Source organism: Heloderma suspectum, chromosome 3, assembly GCF_057233095.1.
Source record: "Heloderma suspectum isolate Gila_16-S chromosome 3, 16-S_ref, whole genome shotgun sequence".
Classification (NCBI taxonomy): domain Eukaryota; kingdom Metazoa; phylum Chordata; class Lepidosauria; order Squamata; family Helodermatidae; genus Heloderma; species Heloderma suspectum.
Window position 1 is genome coordinate 42,186,746 of NC_139460.1, and position 20,769 is coordinate 42,207,514.

General features: G+C 45.0%; 1 protein-coding gene across 5 annotated transcripts in view; it reads left to right on the top strand.

Annotated features, from left to right (window-relative positions):
* Positions 1 to 20,769, top strand: part of B4GALT4 (beta-1,4-galactosyltransferase 4) — a 45,363-nt gene that overhangs the window by 19,660 nt on the left and 4,934 nt on the right. For all 5 annotated transcript variants that reach the window (XM_084843043.1, XM_084843041.1, XM_084843039.1 and 2 more), the window contains 3 exons: positions 11,757 to 11,944; positions 14,312 to 14,434; positions 20,332 to 20,436. In XM_084843043.1, coding sequence (XP_084699169.1) covers positions 11,757 to 11,944; positions 14,312 to 14,434; positions 20,332 to 20,436 — 416 coding nt within the window. The remainder of the gene's footprint in view (positions 1 to 11,756; positions 11,945 to 14,311; positions 14,435 to 20,331; positions 20,437 to 20,769) is intronic.

Genomic DNA, 20,769 nt, shown 5'->3' on the forward strand with positions numbered 1-20,769 from the left:
GTTTTGTAAAGAATCAAGTAAGAGTGTTCTGGCCTTTATTTTCCCTTGAGCAAAAATGTGGCAGCGTAGATGTTAAAAGCGATAAGAATGTGTGGTCAGCTTTTGTATTTTGTTTGTGTATTTCCTGGGTGAGTCTCCCAAGTCATGTGCTATCTATTTAATTCGTTTTTTAAGTATTAAGTAGAACTAGAGATAGTGCATCTAGGTTTCTTATAGACACATGTGGCCTGCCCTCCAGAACTCCCTTGCCTGTCCAGTACTTTACTGACAGCAACCCTTGCCCCCACCTAGACTTATAAGCTATATAAATCAGGACGTGGTCTGAGGTCACCTAAAGCTAAGCAGGTCTGAGTCTGGGGTCTCATCAGTGTGTGGGATAGCAAACTGATCAGGTTAACATCAGCTATATTTGTAGTTCTCTTGTGCATAACTGCACTCTGGCTTAGTGGCAACCTATCCATTGATGTGGAAGGGTGACCACTTCCTAAGCCTACTGGAATAATACAAATTGTTCTTAAATGCTCAGGAGATGGGGGAGAGTGTCATTTTGTAAATCTATACACATCTTCTGCCCAGAAACCTTGCAGAAATCTTTGCATGTGTATTCAGCATCTAATTAGGTAAGGTGGGCTAAATTCTAGACAGGCACCGTTCTGGACAGAGTACTGTGTATCACTGACTGGCCTTCGAAATGTGTTAGGAGTAGTGTGCACTTGGCTAGCACTTGTTCCATTCAGTGCAGTGGTGTCAGCAAAGCATGCTCCTGTAAGCTGCTTCCTGTGCTGCTTGAATGACAGCAGCAATATATTGAGAAAAGGGCCATTCGTGGTTGAGGAGCCCCACCAGTACTGGAGAGAGCAACATTTTTGAAGGCACATATCTATTTTTTTTCACTTCGAGGATAGTCCTTATTTTTTCAGCCTGAAAAAATGGGGATTGTGAGGATACAGTTGGAGGGGCAGCCTTATTTTGTAAAAATACCCGTTATTCTTCCTCTTCTCAAGAGAAAGAAGTTTGAACAATTATTCTGCGTGGCTCAGTTGAGTTGGGCAGGAGTGCTTAACTGGGTAGATGCTTCACACCATTTCCACACATGCTTATTAATGAAGTGATGTGTCTAAACCACATTAGTTTTTACAAGTGGAACCTGAAGCAAATACATTGCAGCATGGAGTGCTCCTGTTTACGGTGCCAGCCAGCCTCTTCCAGGATACTCCATTCTGTTCCCAGCTACCACCACTTTGTTTTTTTGTTCTCTCTGCCCCCCGGTCAGCATTCCATGCCCAATGAGCATGCTCTGAGTTCACTGAATTGTTTTTTTCTGGGTGGATGGGGGGTGCCCTAAGTATTTTTTGTACTTTTTCAAACCTTGGGCTTCCCCGAGCCTTCTGTTATCTCCTTCTTGTGGATGGATGGTTCTCCTTGGCTATATAAGATTCCATGCATGGAAAATAGTACTTCACTATTAGTTGATAGAATAAAGACAGAAGCAGGAAGATGCTGCAAAGAGAAATGCCCACTAAGTCATTCCTGGAGGAGAGGAATGGCAGCGGGGGTGTGGGGAGAGATGAAGTTAAAGCAGGCTGGTAGGAGGGGCTGTATTAAGGGGATGGAGTTAGGATCAAGGCATCCCCAATTTTGGGGGCCACCAGCTGCCATTGGCTGATACAAATGAATAGATGAAATTTTATATCTTTATTGTTGTTTATTCGCTCAGTCGCTTCCGACTCTTCGTGACTTCATGGACCAGCCCACGCCAGAGCTTCCTGTCGGCCGTCGCCACCCCCAGCTCCCCCAAGGTTGAGTCCGTCACCTCCAGAATATCATCCATCCATCTTGCCCTTGGTCAGCCCCTCTTCCTTTTGCCTTCCGCTTTCCCTAGCATCAGCATCTTCTCCAGGGTGTCCTGTCTTCTCATTTTGTGGCCAAAGTACTTCAGTTTTGCCTTTAATATCATTCCCTCAAGTGAGCAGTCTGGCGTTATTTCCTGGAGTATGGACTAGTTTGATTTTCTTGCAGTCCAAGGCACTCTCAGAATTTTCCTGCAACACCACAGTTCAAGAGCATCTATCTTCCTTCGCTCAGCCTTCCTTATTACCACTGACATAAATAGTGAGGGCAGGAGCTGTAGCTTTGCACGCAAAAGATCCCAGATTCAATCCCTGTTATCTCCCAGGTAGGGCTAGGAAAGACCCCTGCTGAAACTCTGGAGAGCTAGAGGGACGAGTGATATGGGACTCTCAGACAGCTTCCTATGTTCTTAAGGCAACATCTATTTAATTGTATGAACCCGCCTTAAACCTCGGTTTAGTTCTAAAGTGATAACTCCCTCTCTTATTCACGTCTGCTATTCTACTTACAGGAAATGCGCAGGCTGGCTAATATGAAACAAAAGCCACTACAAGTATGGCATTAATATTCATTTGTGTAAAATCAACTGCATATAAAAAAGAAAAGAAAATGCAACCTCTTTTTAAATAAGACTTTTCATCTTTTATTCATTTCCTGTTTGCCTGATGGTGGCTTCTATTCCGGAAGGGTTCTGAATGCTTTTGTGTCTGTCTTCTCCAGAAGAAGTCTGTGCACCTCACCAATTACAGGCTTTTGAGTTGGCGATTGATCACAATTTTTTTTAAATGGCTATTTTTTATTATAGTTGCAGAAGAATAAGGGTGGCAAAACAATATTGTATCAGTAATGCATTACAGAAATTTACAGCTAACGTGTACTATACATTTTATTGGAAAATATTTATTATTTTATTTATTTCATTTCTATACCGCCCAGTAGCCGAAGCTCACTGGGCAGTTCACAAAAATTAAAACCAAACAGCACACAGTAAAACAATATAAAACATATAGAACATTAAAACCACAGTATAACAATACAACCAGAATAGAACCTAGCAGCAGTGCAGGGATTTAAAATACAGATTTAAAACAGCAGAGCTAAAAGTCTAGAAAGCTAAAATGCCTGGGAAAATAAATAGTCTTCACCTGGCACCGGAAAGAATACAGTGTAGATGCCAGGCGAACCTCACTAGGGAGCTCATTCCACAGCTGAGGTGCCACAGCAGAAAAAGCCCTCCTTCCAGTAGCCAGCTGCCCCGCTTCCTTTGGCAGGGGCTCATGGAGAAGGGCCGGTGAGGATGATCTTAAGGTCTGGCCAGGCACATATGGGAGGAGGCAATCCTTCAGATAACCTGGCCCCAAGCCATTAAGGGCTTTGAATGTTAACACCAGCACTTTGAATCGGGCTCGGAAATGGACTGGCAGCCAGTGCAGCTGAAAAAGTACTGACGTAATATGAGCTCGCTGGCCAGTCCCTGTTAACAGTCTTGCTGCCCTATTTTGGACCAGCTGAAGTTTCTGGACAGTTTTCAAAGGCAGCCCCACAGTATAATGCATTGCAGTAATCCAGACGAGAAGTTATCAGAGCATGGATAACTGTAGCTAGGCTATCTCTGTCCAGATAAGGGCGTCGTTGGTATACCAGCCTAAGCTGATAAAAAGTGCTCCGTGCCACTGAGTTCACCTGTGCCTCAAGTGACAGTTCTGGATCCAACAGCACCCCCAAACTATGAACGTGATCCTTTAGGGGGAGTGCAGCCCCCTCCAGAACAGGTTGAATATCACCTAGCCGGGTAGATGAACCACCCGCTAACAGTACCTCCATCTTGTCTGGATTGAGTTTCAGTTTATTGGCCTTCATCCAGTCCATTACCATGCCCAGGCCCTGATTCAGAACAGCCACTGCCTCACCTGGGTTTGATGAGAAAGAGAGGTAGAGCTGGGTGTCATCCACATATTGATGGCACCTCAGCCCACACCTCCGGATAACCTCCCCCAGCAGCTTCATGTAGATGTTAAACGGCATAGGGGATAAAATAAGAGTCCTGTGGAACCCCATGGCACAGTTGCCATGGCACAGAGCAATAATCCCCCAGCAATAATCCCCTTCTGGAATCGGCCATCCAAGTAGGAGCAGAACCACTGCAGTGCAGTTTCTCCAACTCCCAACCCAGACAACCTATCCAGAAGGATACCATGGTCGATTGTATCGAAAGCTGCTGAGAGGGCCAGGAGAATCAACAGGGTCGCACTCCCCCGTCTCTTTCCCGGCATAGGTCATCCCACAGGGCGACCAAGGCAGTTTCCATTCCAAAAACCAGCCTGAAGCCCGATTGAATGGATCTAGATAATCCGTTTCATTCAAGAATGCCTGGAGGTGTCCTGTAACCACCCGCTCAAGCACCTCACCCAGGATAGGGATGTTGGCCACTGGCCTATAATTGTTAACATCCTCCGGGTACAGGTTGGGCTTTTTCAGGAGTGGTCTGATTACTGCCTCTTTTAAAGCATCTGGCACCACTCCCTCTCTCAAGGAGGAATTTGCAACCTCCTGGACCCAGCCGGACATCCCCTCCTTGTTTGATTTAATAAGCCATGAAGGGCAAGGGTCAAGCACACAAGTGGTCGATTGGACTTGGCCAAGCACCTTGTCCGCATCCTCAGGCCTCAATAGGGATGTCAGAGAATTCCGCCACGGACTGAAATAGGATCGAATTCCCTTCAGTCCATGCCACAGAATCCTCTGTGGAACGGCACCACGAGGTCCTGCGGAGCCAGCAGTCATGCGGCTTTTTTTTCGTTGTCCGCACAGAGTCGTGAAATTTTCGTAAATAAAAACGCAGTGTAGTATATTCCGATGATAAATACGTAAGTTTTTTTAAAAAATGAATTGTGCTCACCGCCTTGTTTGTGGGTGTTCTTTTTAAATTGAAATCCTCCGTCTCCGTTTACTTTCAGCCAAAACTTCCTCCTCCTAGGGGCTTTCCAAAAGAAGGCTGTCCTAGGTGTGCCTAAGCGATGCACTCTTTGTTTAAAGCAACGCTGTTTTAAAGAAAGAAAAAACCTTTTAAAATGACCGTGCCGGTCCTGGAGCCCTGCACGAGGTATTATTCTCCCTGCTAAGCTTTATATTTCCACATCCAGCTCATTTTCAAACCTCCTGTTAGTTATCTCACTGGGTGACTTTGGGCTGGTCTCTAACCACTACACCACGCTTCTGTTATGAAACTCATGAAAAAGAGACAGTATAATGGAAAGTTCTTTCTGAAGCAGTCACACTTGTACAAATGCAGCATGAAGGGAAAGATTAGCAAGCTTCTCTTTGTTTGAATAACAAGCACACTCTGCACATGCTCAGGGAATGGACAAAATGAAGAATATACATACCAGGGAATATAAAGAACTATATTCTTCCATTATGTGTGTGTATGTGTATGTGTGAGGTGGAGCTTCTCCCCCAATCCAGCTGTTTCCCTGGTATGTTTATACCAGGAGGTTTGATAGTGAGCTGGATGAATTTTAAAAGGTTTTTTCTTTCATTAAAACAGCGTTGCTTTAAATAAAGAGTGCATTGCTCAGGCACACCTAGGACAGCCTTCTTTTGGGAAGCCCCTACAAGGAAGAGGAAGTGTTTTGGCTGAAAATAATTACTGCACGTCAAGGCAGGAGAAAAAATATGTAAATATCTATGAAAAATAGCCATTCTTACGGAAGTTATGCAGACTCACGGAGATGGCTGGGCACTGGAATTACGGTTGTCGGTACAGATTTATCTTCATAATTTTTGGAGCGGAAAAAAAAGAGGAGAATTCCGGTGGCTTGTGAAGGGTGGAATGGAGCACTGGCCGCAAACTGCGGAAGTCAAGCGGCACCGAAGGTACACAATTCGTACATCCCTAGGCCTCAATAACTGAAACTCATCCAATAAAACTGGACCTGATGGTGCTCCAAACGCCTCTATCAATGGAACTGCATTAATCGTGGTGTCCAATTCATGACGAATCTGAGCAACTTTATCTTCAAAGTGCCGTGCAAACTCATCACAGCGTGCAACCAAGGGTTCCACAGTCTCTCTCCCTGGCCCAGAATGTAACAGGCTGTGAACCTCTTGGAAAAGCTCCGCTGGACGACACTGAGAAGAAGCAATGCTGGTGGAAAAGAACTGTCTCTTTGCCACCCTCACTGCCACAGAGTAGGCTTGACAGTGAGCTCTTACCTGTGTTCAGTCAGACTCGGCACGAGTTTTCCTCCACCTGTGTTCTAGCCATCTCCCCTCTTGTTTCATTGCCCTCAGCTCAGGTGTATACCAAGGAGCTGGCTGGGCTCTGCTCAGAGGGAGAGGGCGCTTGGGCACAATCGTGTCGACCGCCTGAGCCATCTCTGCATTCCACAGAGTGACCTGGGCTTCGACAGGAGCACCAGCCATATCAGCAGGAAAATCCTACAGAGCCCTCTGGAATCCATTGGAATCCATTAGCCTCCGGGGGCAGACCATTTTAATAGGTCCCCCACCCTTGCAGAGGGGGAAGGCTGCCAAAAGTTTAAACCCCAGCAGGAAGTGATCTGACCATGACAAAGGGACAGATGTTAATTCCTCCACTTTCAGATCACCATCCTCCTGCCCAGTCGAGAAAACCAGATCAAGCGTGTGTCCTTTAATATGTGTTGGGCTGATGACGTGTTGGGACAGCCCCATGGTTCTCATGGTGGCCATGAAGTCCTGAGCCACCCTGGGTACAGTGGCCTCGGCATGGAAGTTGAGATCCCCCAGGACCATCATCCTAGGGGTCCTCAACACCAAGTCCGAGACCACCTCCAATCATTTCTAAGCTTATAAATGAAGGGTAACCAACACTGATTAGCTTAATGCAAATTACAAGACTGAGGCTGCAGTCCTACTCACTATTTAAGTCCCACTGAACACAGTGGGACTTACTTCTGCGTGAACAGGCATAGGATTGCACTGTTAAATATTATTGTTAATCTGGTACTAAAAGGGTTAACAAAGAGTAAAGGTGGCTGATTTGATCTGGGGGAGGCCTACAAGCAGAGCCCCTAGAAGACCCCAGATTCGTAACCAGCTTTATATTCCAGATTCTTGACCCCTGGGCAAGAAGACCCTGAAGTTTGATTCTATGCTAAATTATCATTCAAGAAATGTTTTCTTTTTAAACTTAATTTGGAAACTGAATGGTAATGTTTTAAATTGCTATAGTGTGTGTTGCCTCTGCTGTAGTCCATGGTCATGGGATGTAGAGATATTTTTCAACTAAAGCATCTTGATAGTATCATCTGGTCATCTTTGATTTACCAGTACGAAGTGTTACATCTGAAAGCATTAAATACCATATCTGCTTTAGGATGTGTAGCTTTGGATGACAGTGGTGGGCAAGCATGAAAATGTTTAACTGACAAATTCCTGGATCCAGCAAAGGAGACCTGTATGTAGAATCAGTCTTCTGTAGATGTAGCCGATGTGCATCTGCATGCACATCGCAAAGGTCGGATGGGTCCCCTTGAATTGGCTAGATGACAGTATGCATTCCCATCCAGAGCCAGCAGCTGATTATCCATCGATTAGTATATTTTTGTCCCACCTTCCTGCCAAGACATCCAAGGTGGTTTACAGTTTGAAATAAGGATTTACAATCTAAAAGATGTGATACAAAAGGAAAAAGGAGTGGGAAGGGAAAAGGAAAATAATCAAATCCAGGTACTAGCTTTTTCATAGTATTACATAATGACCAGGCAGAATGGTTGCTGATGGGGGCAGTTCTAGGAATGGAGGAGCTAAATGGTAGTCAGTCCCAGCTGAGCTGATAGAGAGGGTCTTGCTGTCTCGTGTCTCCCTTTGTGACAGCCAGGTAGAATGGCGGGCTGATGGGAGGGAAGAGCTAAATATGTGTAATAAGTTGTCTGCAACTAGAGCTGGATTGGGCTCAAAAGCACACATTATTTATTGATTTCTAACATTTATGGCCTACCTTTTCTCACAGCCTCACAGCTTCTGTTGCCTTTGTCTTACAATTGCTGTGAACCAGGAAGGATACTGTAAGCATTGCATCTTATTAAGGGGACTATAGTCCACAAAAGCTTGTTGTGGTTGTTGTTCAGTCGTTCAGTCGTATCCAACTCTTCGTGACCCCATGGACCATAGCATGCCAGGCCTTCCTGTCCTGCGCTCTCTCCCGGAGTGTGCTCAAATTCATATTCATTGCATCGGTGATGCTATCTAGCCATCTCATCCTCTGCTGTCCCCTTCAAGAAGATAAAACACTTACATGTATTTATTTAATAGATTTATATACCCATTGCCATATTTAAAAATACCTCTAAGTGGTTTACAAGAAAACTTAAATTCATTAAGGGCGCAATCCTATCCGTGTTTAGACATGGCTGGGGCATGCTGGGAGTTGTAGGACTTCTTTCTGTCTAAACATGCATAGGATTGCGCCCTAAAATACCTAATGATTGCGCCCTAAAATACCACAGCCCTTTTGCCTGCTGAGCCTTGGAGCACAAGGCTTCTGGATGCCGCTGAGTGCTGAATTTTGGCTGGGAGGGGACTTGTAACAAGACAGATTTTTGCTGAAGCGGTTTGCAGGGGGTGTTTGCGTGTATTTGTTGTTGTTGTTGTTCAGTCGTGTCCGACTCTTCGTGACCCCATGGACCGTAGCACACCAGGTCTTCCTGTCCTGCGCTCTCTCCCGGAGTGTGCTCAAGTCCATATTCATTGCATCTGTGATGCTATCTAGCCATCTCATCCTCTGCTGTCCCCTTCTCCTTTTGCCTTCAATCTTTCCCAGCATCAGGGTCTTTTCCAGTGACTTTTCTCTTCGCATTAGGTGGCCAAAAGATTTGAGCTTCAGCTTCAGTATCTGTCCTTCCAATGAGCATTCAGGGTTGATTTCCTTTAGGATTGACTGATTTGATCTCCTTGCAGTCCAGGGGACTCGTAAGAGTCTTCTCCAGCACCACAGTTCGAAAGCATCGATTCTTTGGCGCTCAGCCTTCCTTATAGTCCAGCTCTCACAGCCATATGTTGCTACTGGGAAAACCATAGCTTTGATTAGATGGACTTTTGTCGGCAAGGTGATGTCTCTGCTTCTTACTATGCTGTCTAGGTTTGCCATAGCTTTCCTCCCAAGGAGCAAGCATCTTTTAATTTCATGGCTACAGTCACCGTCTGCGGTGATCTTGGAGCCCAAGAAAATAAAATCTGTCACTGCTTCCATTTCTTCCCCTTCTATATGCCAGGAAGTGATGGGGCCAGATGCCATGATCTTAGTTTTTTTAATGTTGAGTTTCAAACCAGCTTTTGCACTCTCCACTTTCACCCTCAACAAGAGGCTCTTGAGATCCTCTTCGCTTTCTGCCATTAGGGTGGTATCGTCTGCGTATCTGAGGTTGTTGATAATTCTCCCGGCAATCTTAATTCTGACCTGTGATTCATCCAACCCAGCGTTTCTCATGATGTACTCTGCATATAAATTAAATAAGCAGGGCGACAATATACAGCCTTGTGGTACTCCTTTCCCAATTTGGAACCAATCGGTTGTTCCATGTCCGGTTCTTACTGTTGCTTCTTGACCCTCGTACAGGTTTCTCAGGAGACAGGTAAGGTGGTCTGGTCAATGAAGCAGAAATAGACGTTTTTCTGGAATTCTCTTGCTTTCTCCATGATCCAGCGAATGTTGGTGATTTGATCTGTAGTTCCTCTGCCTCTTCGAAACCCCGCTTGTACTTCCGGTAGTTCTCGGTTCACATGCTGCTGAAGCCTAGCTTGTAGGATTTTGAGCATCACCTTGCTGGCATGTGAAATGAGCGCAATTGTACGGTAGTTTGAGCGCTCTTTGGCATTGCTCTTCTTTGGAATTGGAATGTAAACTGACCTTTTCCAGTCTTGCGGCCATTGCTGAGTGTTCCAAATTTGTTGGCATATTGAATGCAGCACTATAACAGCATCATCTTTTAGGATTTTAAATAGCTCAGCTGGAATACTGTAATCTCTGCCAGCTTTGTTGTTACTAATGCTTCCTAAGGCCCACTTGACTTCACTCTCGAGGATGTCCGGCTCAAGTTCAGTGACTGCACTATCATGGCTATCAGGGACATTCAGATCATTCATGTATAATTCTTCTGTGTATTCTTTCCACCTCTTCTTAATCTCATCTGCTTCTGTGAGGTCCCTGCCTTCTTTGTCCTTTATCATGCCCGTTTTTGCACAAAACGTTCCCTTGAGATCTCCAATTTTCTTGAAGAGATCTCTAGTCTTTCCCATTCTGTTGTTTTCCTCCATTTCTTTGCATTGTTCATTTAAGAAGGCCTTCTTGTCTCTCCTTGCTATTCTCTGGAACTCTGCATTCAGTTGGGTATATCTTCCCCTCTCTCCCTTGCTTTTCGCTTCCCTTCTTTCCTCAGCTACTTGTAAAGCCTCATCAGACAGCCACTTTGCTTTTTTGCATTGCTTTTTCTTTGGGATGGATTTAGTTGCTGCCTCCTGAACAATGTTACGGACCTCCGTCTATAGTTCCTCAGGCACTCTGTCTATCAGGTCTAATCCCTGAAATCTATTCCTCACCTCCACTGTATATTCATAAGGGATATGATTTAGGTCATACCTGAATGGTTTAGTGGTTTTCCCTATGTTCTTCAATTTAAGCCGAAATTTTGCAACAAGAAGCTCATGATCTGAGCCACAGTCAGCTCCAGGTCTTGTTTTGACTGACTGCATAGAGCTTCTCCATCTTTGGCTGCAAAGGACATAATCAATCTGAGTTCGATATTGACCATCTGGTGATGTCCATGTGTAGAGTCGGCTCTTGTGCTGTTGGAAAAGAGTGTTTGCTATGATCAGCGTGTTCTCTTGGCAAAACTCTATTAGCCTTTGTCCTGCTTCATTTTGTACACCAAGGCCATGCCTGCCTGTTATCCCGGTGATTTCTTGACTTCCTACTTTAGCATTCCAATCCCCTATGATGAAGAGGACATCTTTTTTTGGTGTTAGTTCTAGCAGGTGTTGTTGGTCTTCATAGAACCGATCAACCTCAGCTTCTTCGGCCTCAGTGGTTGGGACATAGACTTGAATTACTGTGATGTTGAATGGTTTGCCTTGGATTCGTACTGAGATCATTCTATCATTTTTAAGATTGTACCCCAGTACTGCTTTTCCCACCCTTTTGTTGACTATGAGTGCTACTCCATTTCTTCTAAGGGATTCTTGCCCACAGTAGTAGATATGATGGTCACCTGAAGTAAATTCGCCCATGCCTGTCCATTTTAGTTCGCTGAGTCCCAAGATGTCGATGTTCAATCTTGCCATCTCATGTTTGACCACCTCCAGCTTACCTTGATTCATTGATCTGACATTCCAGGTTCCTAAACAATATTGTTCTTTACAGCATCGGATTTTCTTTTCACCACCAGACACATCCACAGCTGAGTGTCCTTTCGGGTTTGGCCCAGCCGCTTCACTCTTTCTGGCGCTACTTGGAAATACCCTCTGCTCTTCCCCAGTAGTATATTGGACACCTTCCGTCCTGAGGTGCTCATCTTCCGGCGTCATATCTTTTAACCTTGTGATACGTTCCATGGGGTTTTCTTGGCAAGAATACTGGAGTGGGTTGCCATTTCCTTCTCCAGTGGACCACATTTTGTCAGAACTGTCTGCCATGACCTGTCTGTCTTGGGTGGCCCTGCACGGAATAGCTTATGGTTTCACTGAGTTACGCAAGCCCCTTGGCCACAACAAGGCAGTGATCCATGAAGGGGCCACAAAAGCTTATGCCTTAATAAATTTGTTAGCCTTTCAAGGTGCCACAAGACTCTGATTTTTGTAATCATGGTTGATGAGGATAGAATCCTGGTGGAAAGCTCATAGGTCTGATGTGAATTTCTTGTTTGCAGGCTGGCAATTTCAAGTTTAACCGAGCAAAACTGCTGAATGTGGGATACTTGGAAGCCCTGAAAGAAGAGAAGTGGGATTGTTTCATATTCCATGATGTGGATCTGGTGCCAGAGAACGACTTCAACATTTACATGTGTGGCAGTCAGCCAAAGCACTTGGTAGTGGGCAGAAACAGCACAGGCTACAGGTAGGAAAAGAAGAGTTAAGTGAGAGATCCTGCATCTTTTGAAACAGAGTTGATTTACATGCAATTTACATACCAAGTGAGTCGTATTTTGCCTTTCTGTTCCTTCCATTGGAGTTAGAGATTTTTGCCCTTGATAAATCTCTTTGCACCTGGGCTGTCTTGAGGCCTGTTGTTACTCTGATGAGTTTTCAGAGTATCCAGCCTTAGATGAAGCTTTTGGCCTAGAATAAACTGATGGTATGTATGTATTTTGGGAATGTATATGCCACCTTTAAGGGCATATAGTTAAAAAGCCATAAAATATAGGGTTGAATCTCACTGTTGTGATCAATGGGACTTTTGTTAGTCATAACTTAAATCCCAGTAATTTTAAAAGAAGTGTGTGGAAAAGATGTGAGGCTTGCCTACTTGTTCTCTCCCACCTTTCAAGGAGCTGCTGCCACCTGCTCTCCCATCCTGGCTTTTGTCCTTGATAATGTCTTCATTCTCTAGAGCAGGGGTAGGCAACTTGTGGCCCTCCAGACGTTTTGGCCTATGGCTTCCATCATCCCTTCCCATTGGTTATGCTGGCTAGGTCTGATGAGAATTGTAGGCCAAAACTATCTGGAGGGGCACAAGTTGCCCACTGCTTTCCCCAGATGTTTTAAAAGAAGGCACAGGTCTGGTAACATTGCCGAACTTCACTCTCCATTGAGAAGCGTAATCAGTCCTGTCCATTTAGTTCTCAAGAGTCACTGATGCCGTTGATCAAGATTTATAGATCTTTGCTTGATCAGAAGCAGACAGGAAGCACCTTTTATTGACACAGCACACACCCTTGTTCTTTGTTGGCTTAACTTGGTATAATTCCAAGAGCAGCTGTTTCGTTTTACGATAGTGGCTGGTGACGAGAAGGCCTGAGGGAAATATTTAGGGTAGAAGGCAGAGGCCTTCTCTCTTCCCCCCACCCCTTTACATCAGCTCATTTGCTGCTCTGTTGTACTCATAGCTGGCTGGGGCTGAAAGTCCTTGACTTATAAAGTGCTTCATGCATGAGTGATACAGCTATGTGTTTCTGGTAGTTCCTATTGCTTCTGAATACAGAAGGTGGCTAAAAAGCTCCTTGTTGCATGGCTGAATGGGTTCAGTTGGTGAGCATCTGCAAATTGTAATTGTCCCTTAGGCCACCGCTTGGCTATCATTGCTCTTAAGAAACAAGCTTTAAACTGTGCGGGCGGGGTCGGTATTAACTCTATGCAGTAGCTGAATGGAGATAAGCGCTGTTCCCTGCTTAACATTGGAAAGGGCTCCATTTTTCTGTATTTAGTAGGGGAAACCACTTAACCCTGATCAGCTGCTGATCGGAGATAAGAGCTTTCCCCCTGTAGGGTAAGGCCAGCGGAGGAAGCTGCCGAGTGATCCAGTCCTGCTTCCTTCTGAGCCATATCCTGCAGAGGCCTGCCTTGCTTACATGTGAGTAGACATGATGCTCATGCTTGCTTCTGAGTAGATATGCTTCCTGCTATAAAATGGTAATGATGAAAGCGGGGAGGGGTTTTGGATTTTTCAGCCCTGACCACTTTTGCCAGTAGCCCCACCCACCACTGGAATGTGGCGTCCAAGAGTTTCACCAAAATGGAATCTAGCCCTCAGGCTGAAAGATGTTGGCCACTCCCATTTCAAACATTGTTCACATTTTAATGCTTTAGGCTGCTTAAAGACAGAGAGCTCTTTCCTATGGTTATAGTGGTAGATAGCATTAACCATTTGCAGCAATAATCCCCCACCTCAAATGAGGAAAGGGAGTACAAAGGAGCTAGGCTCGCTGCTAGAGGAGAGTCATGTCCTAGTAGGAGACAGCCTTTTAAAATGTCTCTGAAATGTATGTGCTTGGATGTTGGACGAGGCAAGCACACAGCTTCAGAATTCAAAAAAATCACCAGGGAAATGGCTTCATGCGCTGAAATGGTTTTCAAACAGTACATGTGGGCAGGGAAGGGTTTTGTGATGTGCCTCTTGCTGACACCATAGGCATCACCAAAGGGGTACATCTAACACAAGTGTAGCCACTGTTGTGATATCAAAGGACTTCAAACCTTGCTGGCTGAAAATGGGGATTTGCTATCGGCAATTCTGCCTAGAGAGATGATGGCTGGTGTACAGGAATGCTTGATGGAGGCAAGCTCCAGCCACGTGGCTGCTCCAGTCACTGCCCTCTGTCTTCCCTAGGCGAATAACATGGCATTGCTCCTGGAAGTAGATTGCTATACAGTTCTTTGTTTTGTATTAGCAAGTTGGGAATTGTTTGGACTTTCTGGCCAATTGTGCACTGGGGCTTATTTCGCTCTTTAAAAATAATCTTCCCTACTCCATCTTGTGTGTTCCTAGGTTGCGTTACCAAGGATACTTTGGGGGTGTAACTGCTCTAACAAGGGAGCAATTTGAGAAGGTGAATGGATTTTCTAACAGCTACTGGGGCTGGGGAGGAGAGGATGATGACCTCCGGATCAGGTAATTGCACAGCTAAGGCAAAGTGGGTGGTGTGGGTTGTGGCTGATGGGAGCTCCTTGGATATGACTCATATGTTACTCATGACAAATACAAAAGGAGAAGGAGATAAGTTGTTTGGGTGATTTGAGGGATGCTAGTTGCCTGAATTGGATTTTGAAACTCTGACAGTCTTTCCCTTTATGAAGCAGACAGTAATTTGCAATGACTGGGCTTAGATGAGATTGTTACCTTAAGCCTATCCTCTTGTAACTACAGCTGGTTTCTGGTTGACTAGCAACCAGAAACTAGCTACTTGTTACATCTTTTTAATCAACTCCTTTGATTACGCCTAGACAAATAGGGCAATGATGATTTCCTTTAGTGCATTTATAGTAGGTGTGTGTTTGAATGCTAAAGTTGGTGAGCACAAGCCAGCAAAGAAATTAAACGTAGGAGGGGGCTGAAATATTGGCAGGTCATTCAAAGTGATGCAGGTAGCTAGGGACTTCTAGGGCCCAGAGGAAGGGTTTTTTTTTGTTTGTTTTGTTTTTTAAGATGAAGGAAAATTCTCTTGATAGATCAGAGCTGGAGATCAAATGGGCAAAACCAGTTTAACAGGAAGAGAGAGGCACAAGCCCATTTTGAATGTGAGCCAAGCTCTGTTGGCTATAGCTTGCAGGGGCCAAGCCAACTATTCAGTAATGATTACTCAGAGGCAAAACTTAAGTGTTGATTGATTAGGACCACATCAGACAAACAACAGCATAGTCTGCCAGGATTTCTAGCATATCTTTTAACTATTCACATAGACCAGGGGTAAGCAACCTGTTTTGGCAATTTGAGAAATTGTCCTGGGCACCACCACAAAATGGCTGCCACATGAGATGTGGTTTATTTATTTATTTCATTTCTATACCGCCCAATAGCCGAAGCTCTCTGGGCAGTTCACAAAAATCCGCCCAGAGCCAAAAAACCACCTTTGGCTTACCAGACAAAAGTGACAGGGATCCCTTTTTGTCCCCACCTTCCCTGCTTTTTTCTTGTTGGCTGGATGCACTGCAGAGGAAAGTCTCTGCCAGCAGGCACCCCCATTTTCATTTCCTAAGAATGTCTCTGAATCTCATGTGTGACCCAGAGGCATTCATGGGAAATAAAGATGGCAGCAGATGGAGCCCTCGCTTTACTTTGAAGTGATCCCAGCTGCAGGTAAGAAATTTGTTAATTAAAAAATAAAGTGGGAGGAGTGGGGCACCTTGGCGGGCATCAAGAAAGGTGGCCATGGGCTCCATTTGCCTACCCCTGACATGGCCCATCCTCACTAAGAGCTGTGGACTCAGAGCAAACTGGGCAGGTACTTCGATAGTGTTTCAGAATTTTAACTCATGATGTAGGCATTTGCCAGTCACTGGAACGTGATAGGTTTGGGCTGAGGAATGGAAGGTACAGAATGTGGTGCAAGTGTGTCTAGCCTATTATGCCACATCCCAGTTGTGGGGGTGAAGGCTACTGAGTTTTGTAGCTGGGGAAATTTCTCATAGGACTTCCCTAGATGGAAAAAAAGAGGTAATTGACGTCCTAGTGAGTTAGTATTAAAACATCAAGTCTCCTGTAAAATGAATATCATATCCAATTTCTCAAAGTCCAGTTTCTGAACTGATGGCATTGAAGGACCAGCTTTACTGACAATTTAATTTGCTCCTGCTTACAGGGCCTTTTTGTTGCAGCCTTACAGCTTGTCTGTTCCGTTTATCTTTCTCCCTGAAAGTCAATAGAACTTTCATTTACAAGAAAATAAATGCTGCTAAGTGATAAAAAGGAAAGATAGAAACATTTTTTTTACTGTATGTTAAAAAGTGATATGCTGGGATGAAGAAGCAGTCTTTCTCTGGACATGACTAAATGATGACACTTGACTTCCTTGACCTGTCTCCACCGTATACCACATGCCTGTGCTTCATTAATTAGCGTCATGGTGCTGAAATTTTGGAAATAGATCACATGGATACGTAATATTCTTTTTCCATAAGCCAACTTTGGTTGCTTTTGAAAACTCCTTTATCTAGGAAGACTGCTTTACTTTCTCCTTACTTACGTATTATAACAAGCTCTGACATCTTGTCCAGTTGAGTAGCAGTTTTAAAAAGCTGTTACGCTTCAACTGTGTGGCTTGCCGGTTGAGTTTGGAGTTGTCTAGATTCTTGGCTTCTCTTTCTCCTTATGCTCTTCACTAAATTATGTTTATTTGCAAATGAGGTTAATGCTTATTAATACAAGATCACACATTTCCAGTATTATCAGTCATCATCTACTTTGGCTCCAAGATGAAGTGACTTAATGAAATGGCTCTTAATTTTTATGAGGCTCTGTAGATCATCCTGTCCCAGAGGACAGAGGCTGAGCAGCAGTGATTGCTCTATTCCCAATGCCTTGCCACGTACACCCTTCCCCTGAGAGGGGTACATCAGAACTTGGGGTGGATCAAATTCAATACTAGCAGCACATACTAGCAGCCACTTGCACTGGACCAAGAAAACATGATGCCTGTACAGCCTGGTGGATACTGAGTAGGAGCAAGTTCCACAATACCTGTAATCATACAGTGTGAACAGCATTGCTCATTTTGTGGCTCGCTATGGGCAGAACCATACATTACAGAGGAATATGCCTCACAAACTCCTGATGGCTGCGACTCCTAGGGAAAAGCAGCTTCAGGAGGAGGTACTGAGGAGCAGGCAAATGGTGTATGTATGCACACTTTTCCCCTGCAGTTCCCCCCACTGCTGTTCCTGCCCTCTCTGGGAAGGTTTGACTTGCATTTTGTCAGGGGAAAGGCTCATCTGGATTTCTGCTGGGAGGAGAGAAGTTGCTCCAGATCTACTGCACACAAAAGCACAAAACTGTTTTTCCTTAGGAGCAATAGAAATTGGGGAATTGTTGGACACATTTGCATATAATTAGTAGTTTGCGTTAAGAGAGCTTCCTTACTCAAAGAAAGATTCCCAGTGATACTTTTGTCCATAAATCCAGAAGAGGGCAGCAGTTGCCCTGACATACTCTTGCAAGCAAAGTAGTATTTTAGAGCTGAGCTGAAAGTTCTTTTGAGAATTTGGTTTGAACCTGGGACTTGGGAGGAGGCAAAAGCATTCACAAGAACATGCCTGTCCCCACTTTCGCAGCTGCTGCCTACTTGTGTGGCAGTTAGGAACAGAGGAAGCTGCCTTGTACTGAGTCAGACCCTGGGTCCATCTAGCCCAGTACTGTTAACACTGACTGGCAGCGGCTCACCAGGGTTTCAGGCAGGAATTTTTCTAGCCCCACCTGGAGATGCCGAGAATTGAACCTCGGACCTTCTCCATATATAAAGCATGTGCTCTGCCACTGAACCACAGCTCCTTCGCACTTAAGTTCCTTGCTGTGGCCTGGTGCTGTTTCTTCATTGCTTCCTAACTGTAAGATGCAGGACTGAGCATGGCAAGCATTTCACTCCTCAGGATGCTCCCCCAAAATAACACATATCCCCTCCCCCAATTTCACAATGTGTGAATAGGGCAGTGAAGTGTCTGTGTTTGTATGAGATTTCTGCTCAGTGCTACTGTATTTACATTTTGCCTTTTGTCTCTATTAGTTGATCACTTGGAAGCATAAATAGTCCTGAGATAGAGTCCACACTTGGTGGATTTAATTCCTTTGACATGTCTCCCTAGAATCTTAATCAGAAGCTTTGGCCTGTAATCTTCTAATCATTTATTACTGGTTATCTTTCACTGGTCCTCCCGCAGCTCTGGATAATTTTTGTGGCATATACGCTTTCTGCTGAATTCAAGCTACGTTCATTGCGCAAGAGACAGAGCTGGAGCGGGAGAGAGCGGGGGGGGGGGAGGGAGCGTGAGACCGAGAGAGAGCGCGCTCCTTTATCAATATGGTAGTTCTCTAGCTTGATTGTTTTGTTAACACTAAGGTGGTCATCAGATCTATATTTATTATTACATTTCTAATCTGCCCAATAATGGGCAGATTACAAACAGTTTACTGGGCAGATTACAAACAGTTTGCTGGATCTCTGCTGTGTTTATTCATTATACCAGCCTTCCCCAACTTGGTGCCCTCCAGATGTGTTGGACCACAACTCCTTGCATGCTGGGAGTTGTATTCCAACATATCTGGGGGGCACCAGCTTGAGGAAGGTTGCTTTATGCTCTGAATATTAAGAGAAGTAAAGTATGCAGTTTTGAAAAGCACTGCTGTACTCCAGGGGCAGGCAACCTGTAGGCACATCTGGCAGTTTGAGAAACTGTCCTGGGAACCAGCACAGTGGCTGTACAGCAGATGAAAGTATCTGCCTGCAGCTAATGTCTTTGAGCCCCACGTCTGGCCCAGAGGCATTTATGGGAAAAGAAGATGGGAGCTGCTAGAGGCCCTCACTTTGCACTGAAACTATCTCAGCTGCCAGTAAGATTTTTTTTTTTTTTTTATGGTAGGCAGGGTGGGGCACCTTGGTGGGTGCCAAGAAAGATGTCAAAGGGTGTACTGGTGCCTACAGGCACCACTTTGCCTGTCTACTTCTGCTGTACTCCATATTCTACTGGTAACTCCATTCATATCTTCAGACTGGAATCACTAGACTCACTTGAAGAACAAAATGGGGACCACTTAACTGACTTTGTAAGGTGCTCATTCTATCATGTGTTCCCCATTTTTCCACATCTTATCCTTCTGAGGTGTCTGTCTGAGATGGGAATATTATAGGGTGGCTCTGCTCCTTCTTGGAGGGCCGATCTCAGGTGGTGCTGGGAGATTCCTGTTTGACAACATGGCCTTTAGCCTGTGGTGTCCCTCAGGGTTCCATCTCACGTGCCATACTATTTAACATATACATGAAATTGCTGGGAGATTGTCAGGAGTTTGGGGGTTTGGTGCCACCAGTAAGCTGATAACACCAAACTCCATCTCTCCTTCCCATCTAAATCCAAGGAAGCTGTTCTGCATCTAAATTGATGTTTGCTGTTGGTAATGGACTGGATAAGGGCAAACAAATTTAAGCTTATTCCAGACAAGATGGAGGTGGTTTTGGTCAGCTGAAAGGCAGATCAGGGAATAGGGATTCAACTAAATGGGGTTACACTCCTCCTGAAGACGCAGGCTTGCAGTTTGGGTGTACTCTTGGACCCTGCCCTGAACCTGAATGCTCAGGTCTTGGCAGTGGCCAGGAGTGCGTTTGGACAGCTGAGGCTAGTGTGCAAACTGTGCCCATTCCTAGAGATGTCTGATCTGGCCACGGTCCCATGTGCCTTAGTTACATCCCTTTTGGACTACTGTTATGTGCTCTCCAGAATGCTGTGGTCAGACTGTTGACCAGGGCCAGTTATGGGGAGCATTTGACTCCGTTGTTTCAGCAGCTTCCCTGGGTACCAGTCTGTTTATGGCAGAATTCAACTATATGAACTATATGGTTATGAACTATAAAGCCCTACACGGCTTGTCACCAGGCTACCTGAAAAACCGCCTTCTCCCATATGAGCCTGCCCAGTTCTTCAGATCTTTGGAGAGGCCCTTCTTTTGAGACTGCCGCCTTCAGAGGCGCATTTGGTGGTTACTCAAGAGACGGCCTTTTTGATGTCTGCTCCCAGGCTATGGAACTCGCACCCAAGGGAGGCTAGGTTCGCTCCATCTCTGCTGTTCTGCTGGCAGCCGAAGACTGCTGTATTCAAGAAGGCCTTTGGCTTGTAAGTGCGTGTGTTGGACTAGGTGTGGTTTTTACATTTTATGTAAAATGAGTAGGTCAAATGCTTGTTTTCTATAATAGTTTTGAGCCAGGGGAGAGTGGGAGTTCTGTTTCTCATTTACAAGATTCTCCCCTCCCAGTGTCTTCAACTTGCTTGCAAGTAATTGTTGCCTAATTGTTACCACCTTTTCTTCAGGGTTGAAATGCAGAAGATGAAGGTGATCCGGCCTTCCCCCAATATAGCCAAGTATACTATGATCTTCCATACAAGAGACCAAGGCAATGAGGCAAACGGACAGAGGTGAGTTAAGGAAGTGCTGCTATGACTAACCTCTTGCTATGAAGCACAAGTAGGTGGATGAAAATTGGGGAACATGACATACTGTCTAAGTCAGGGGTAGGCAAACTTTTTGGGACTGTGGTCACATTTGGCAATTTGAGAAACTGTCTTGGGCACCACTTCAAAATGACCGCCACAGGAGGTGTGGCTAGTTACAAAGTAAAATGCCCAAACTGAGTAAAAGGCAGAGGCCCTCATTTTGCTTTGAAGTGATTCCAGCTGCTGGTAAGAAAATATTTGTTTGGGGGACGAGGGGGGGGCACTTCGGCAGGTACCAAGAAAGGTGTCCTTGGA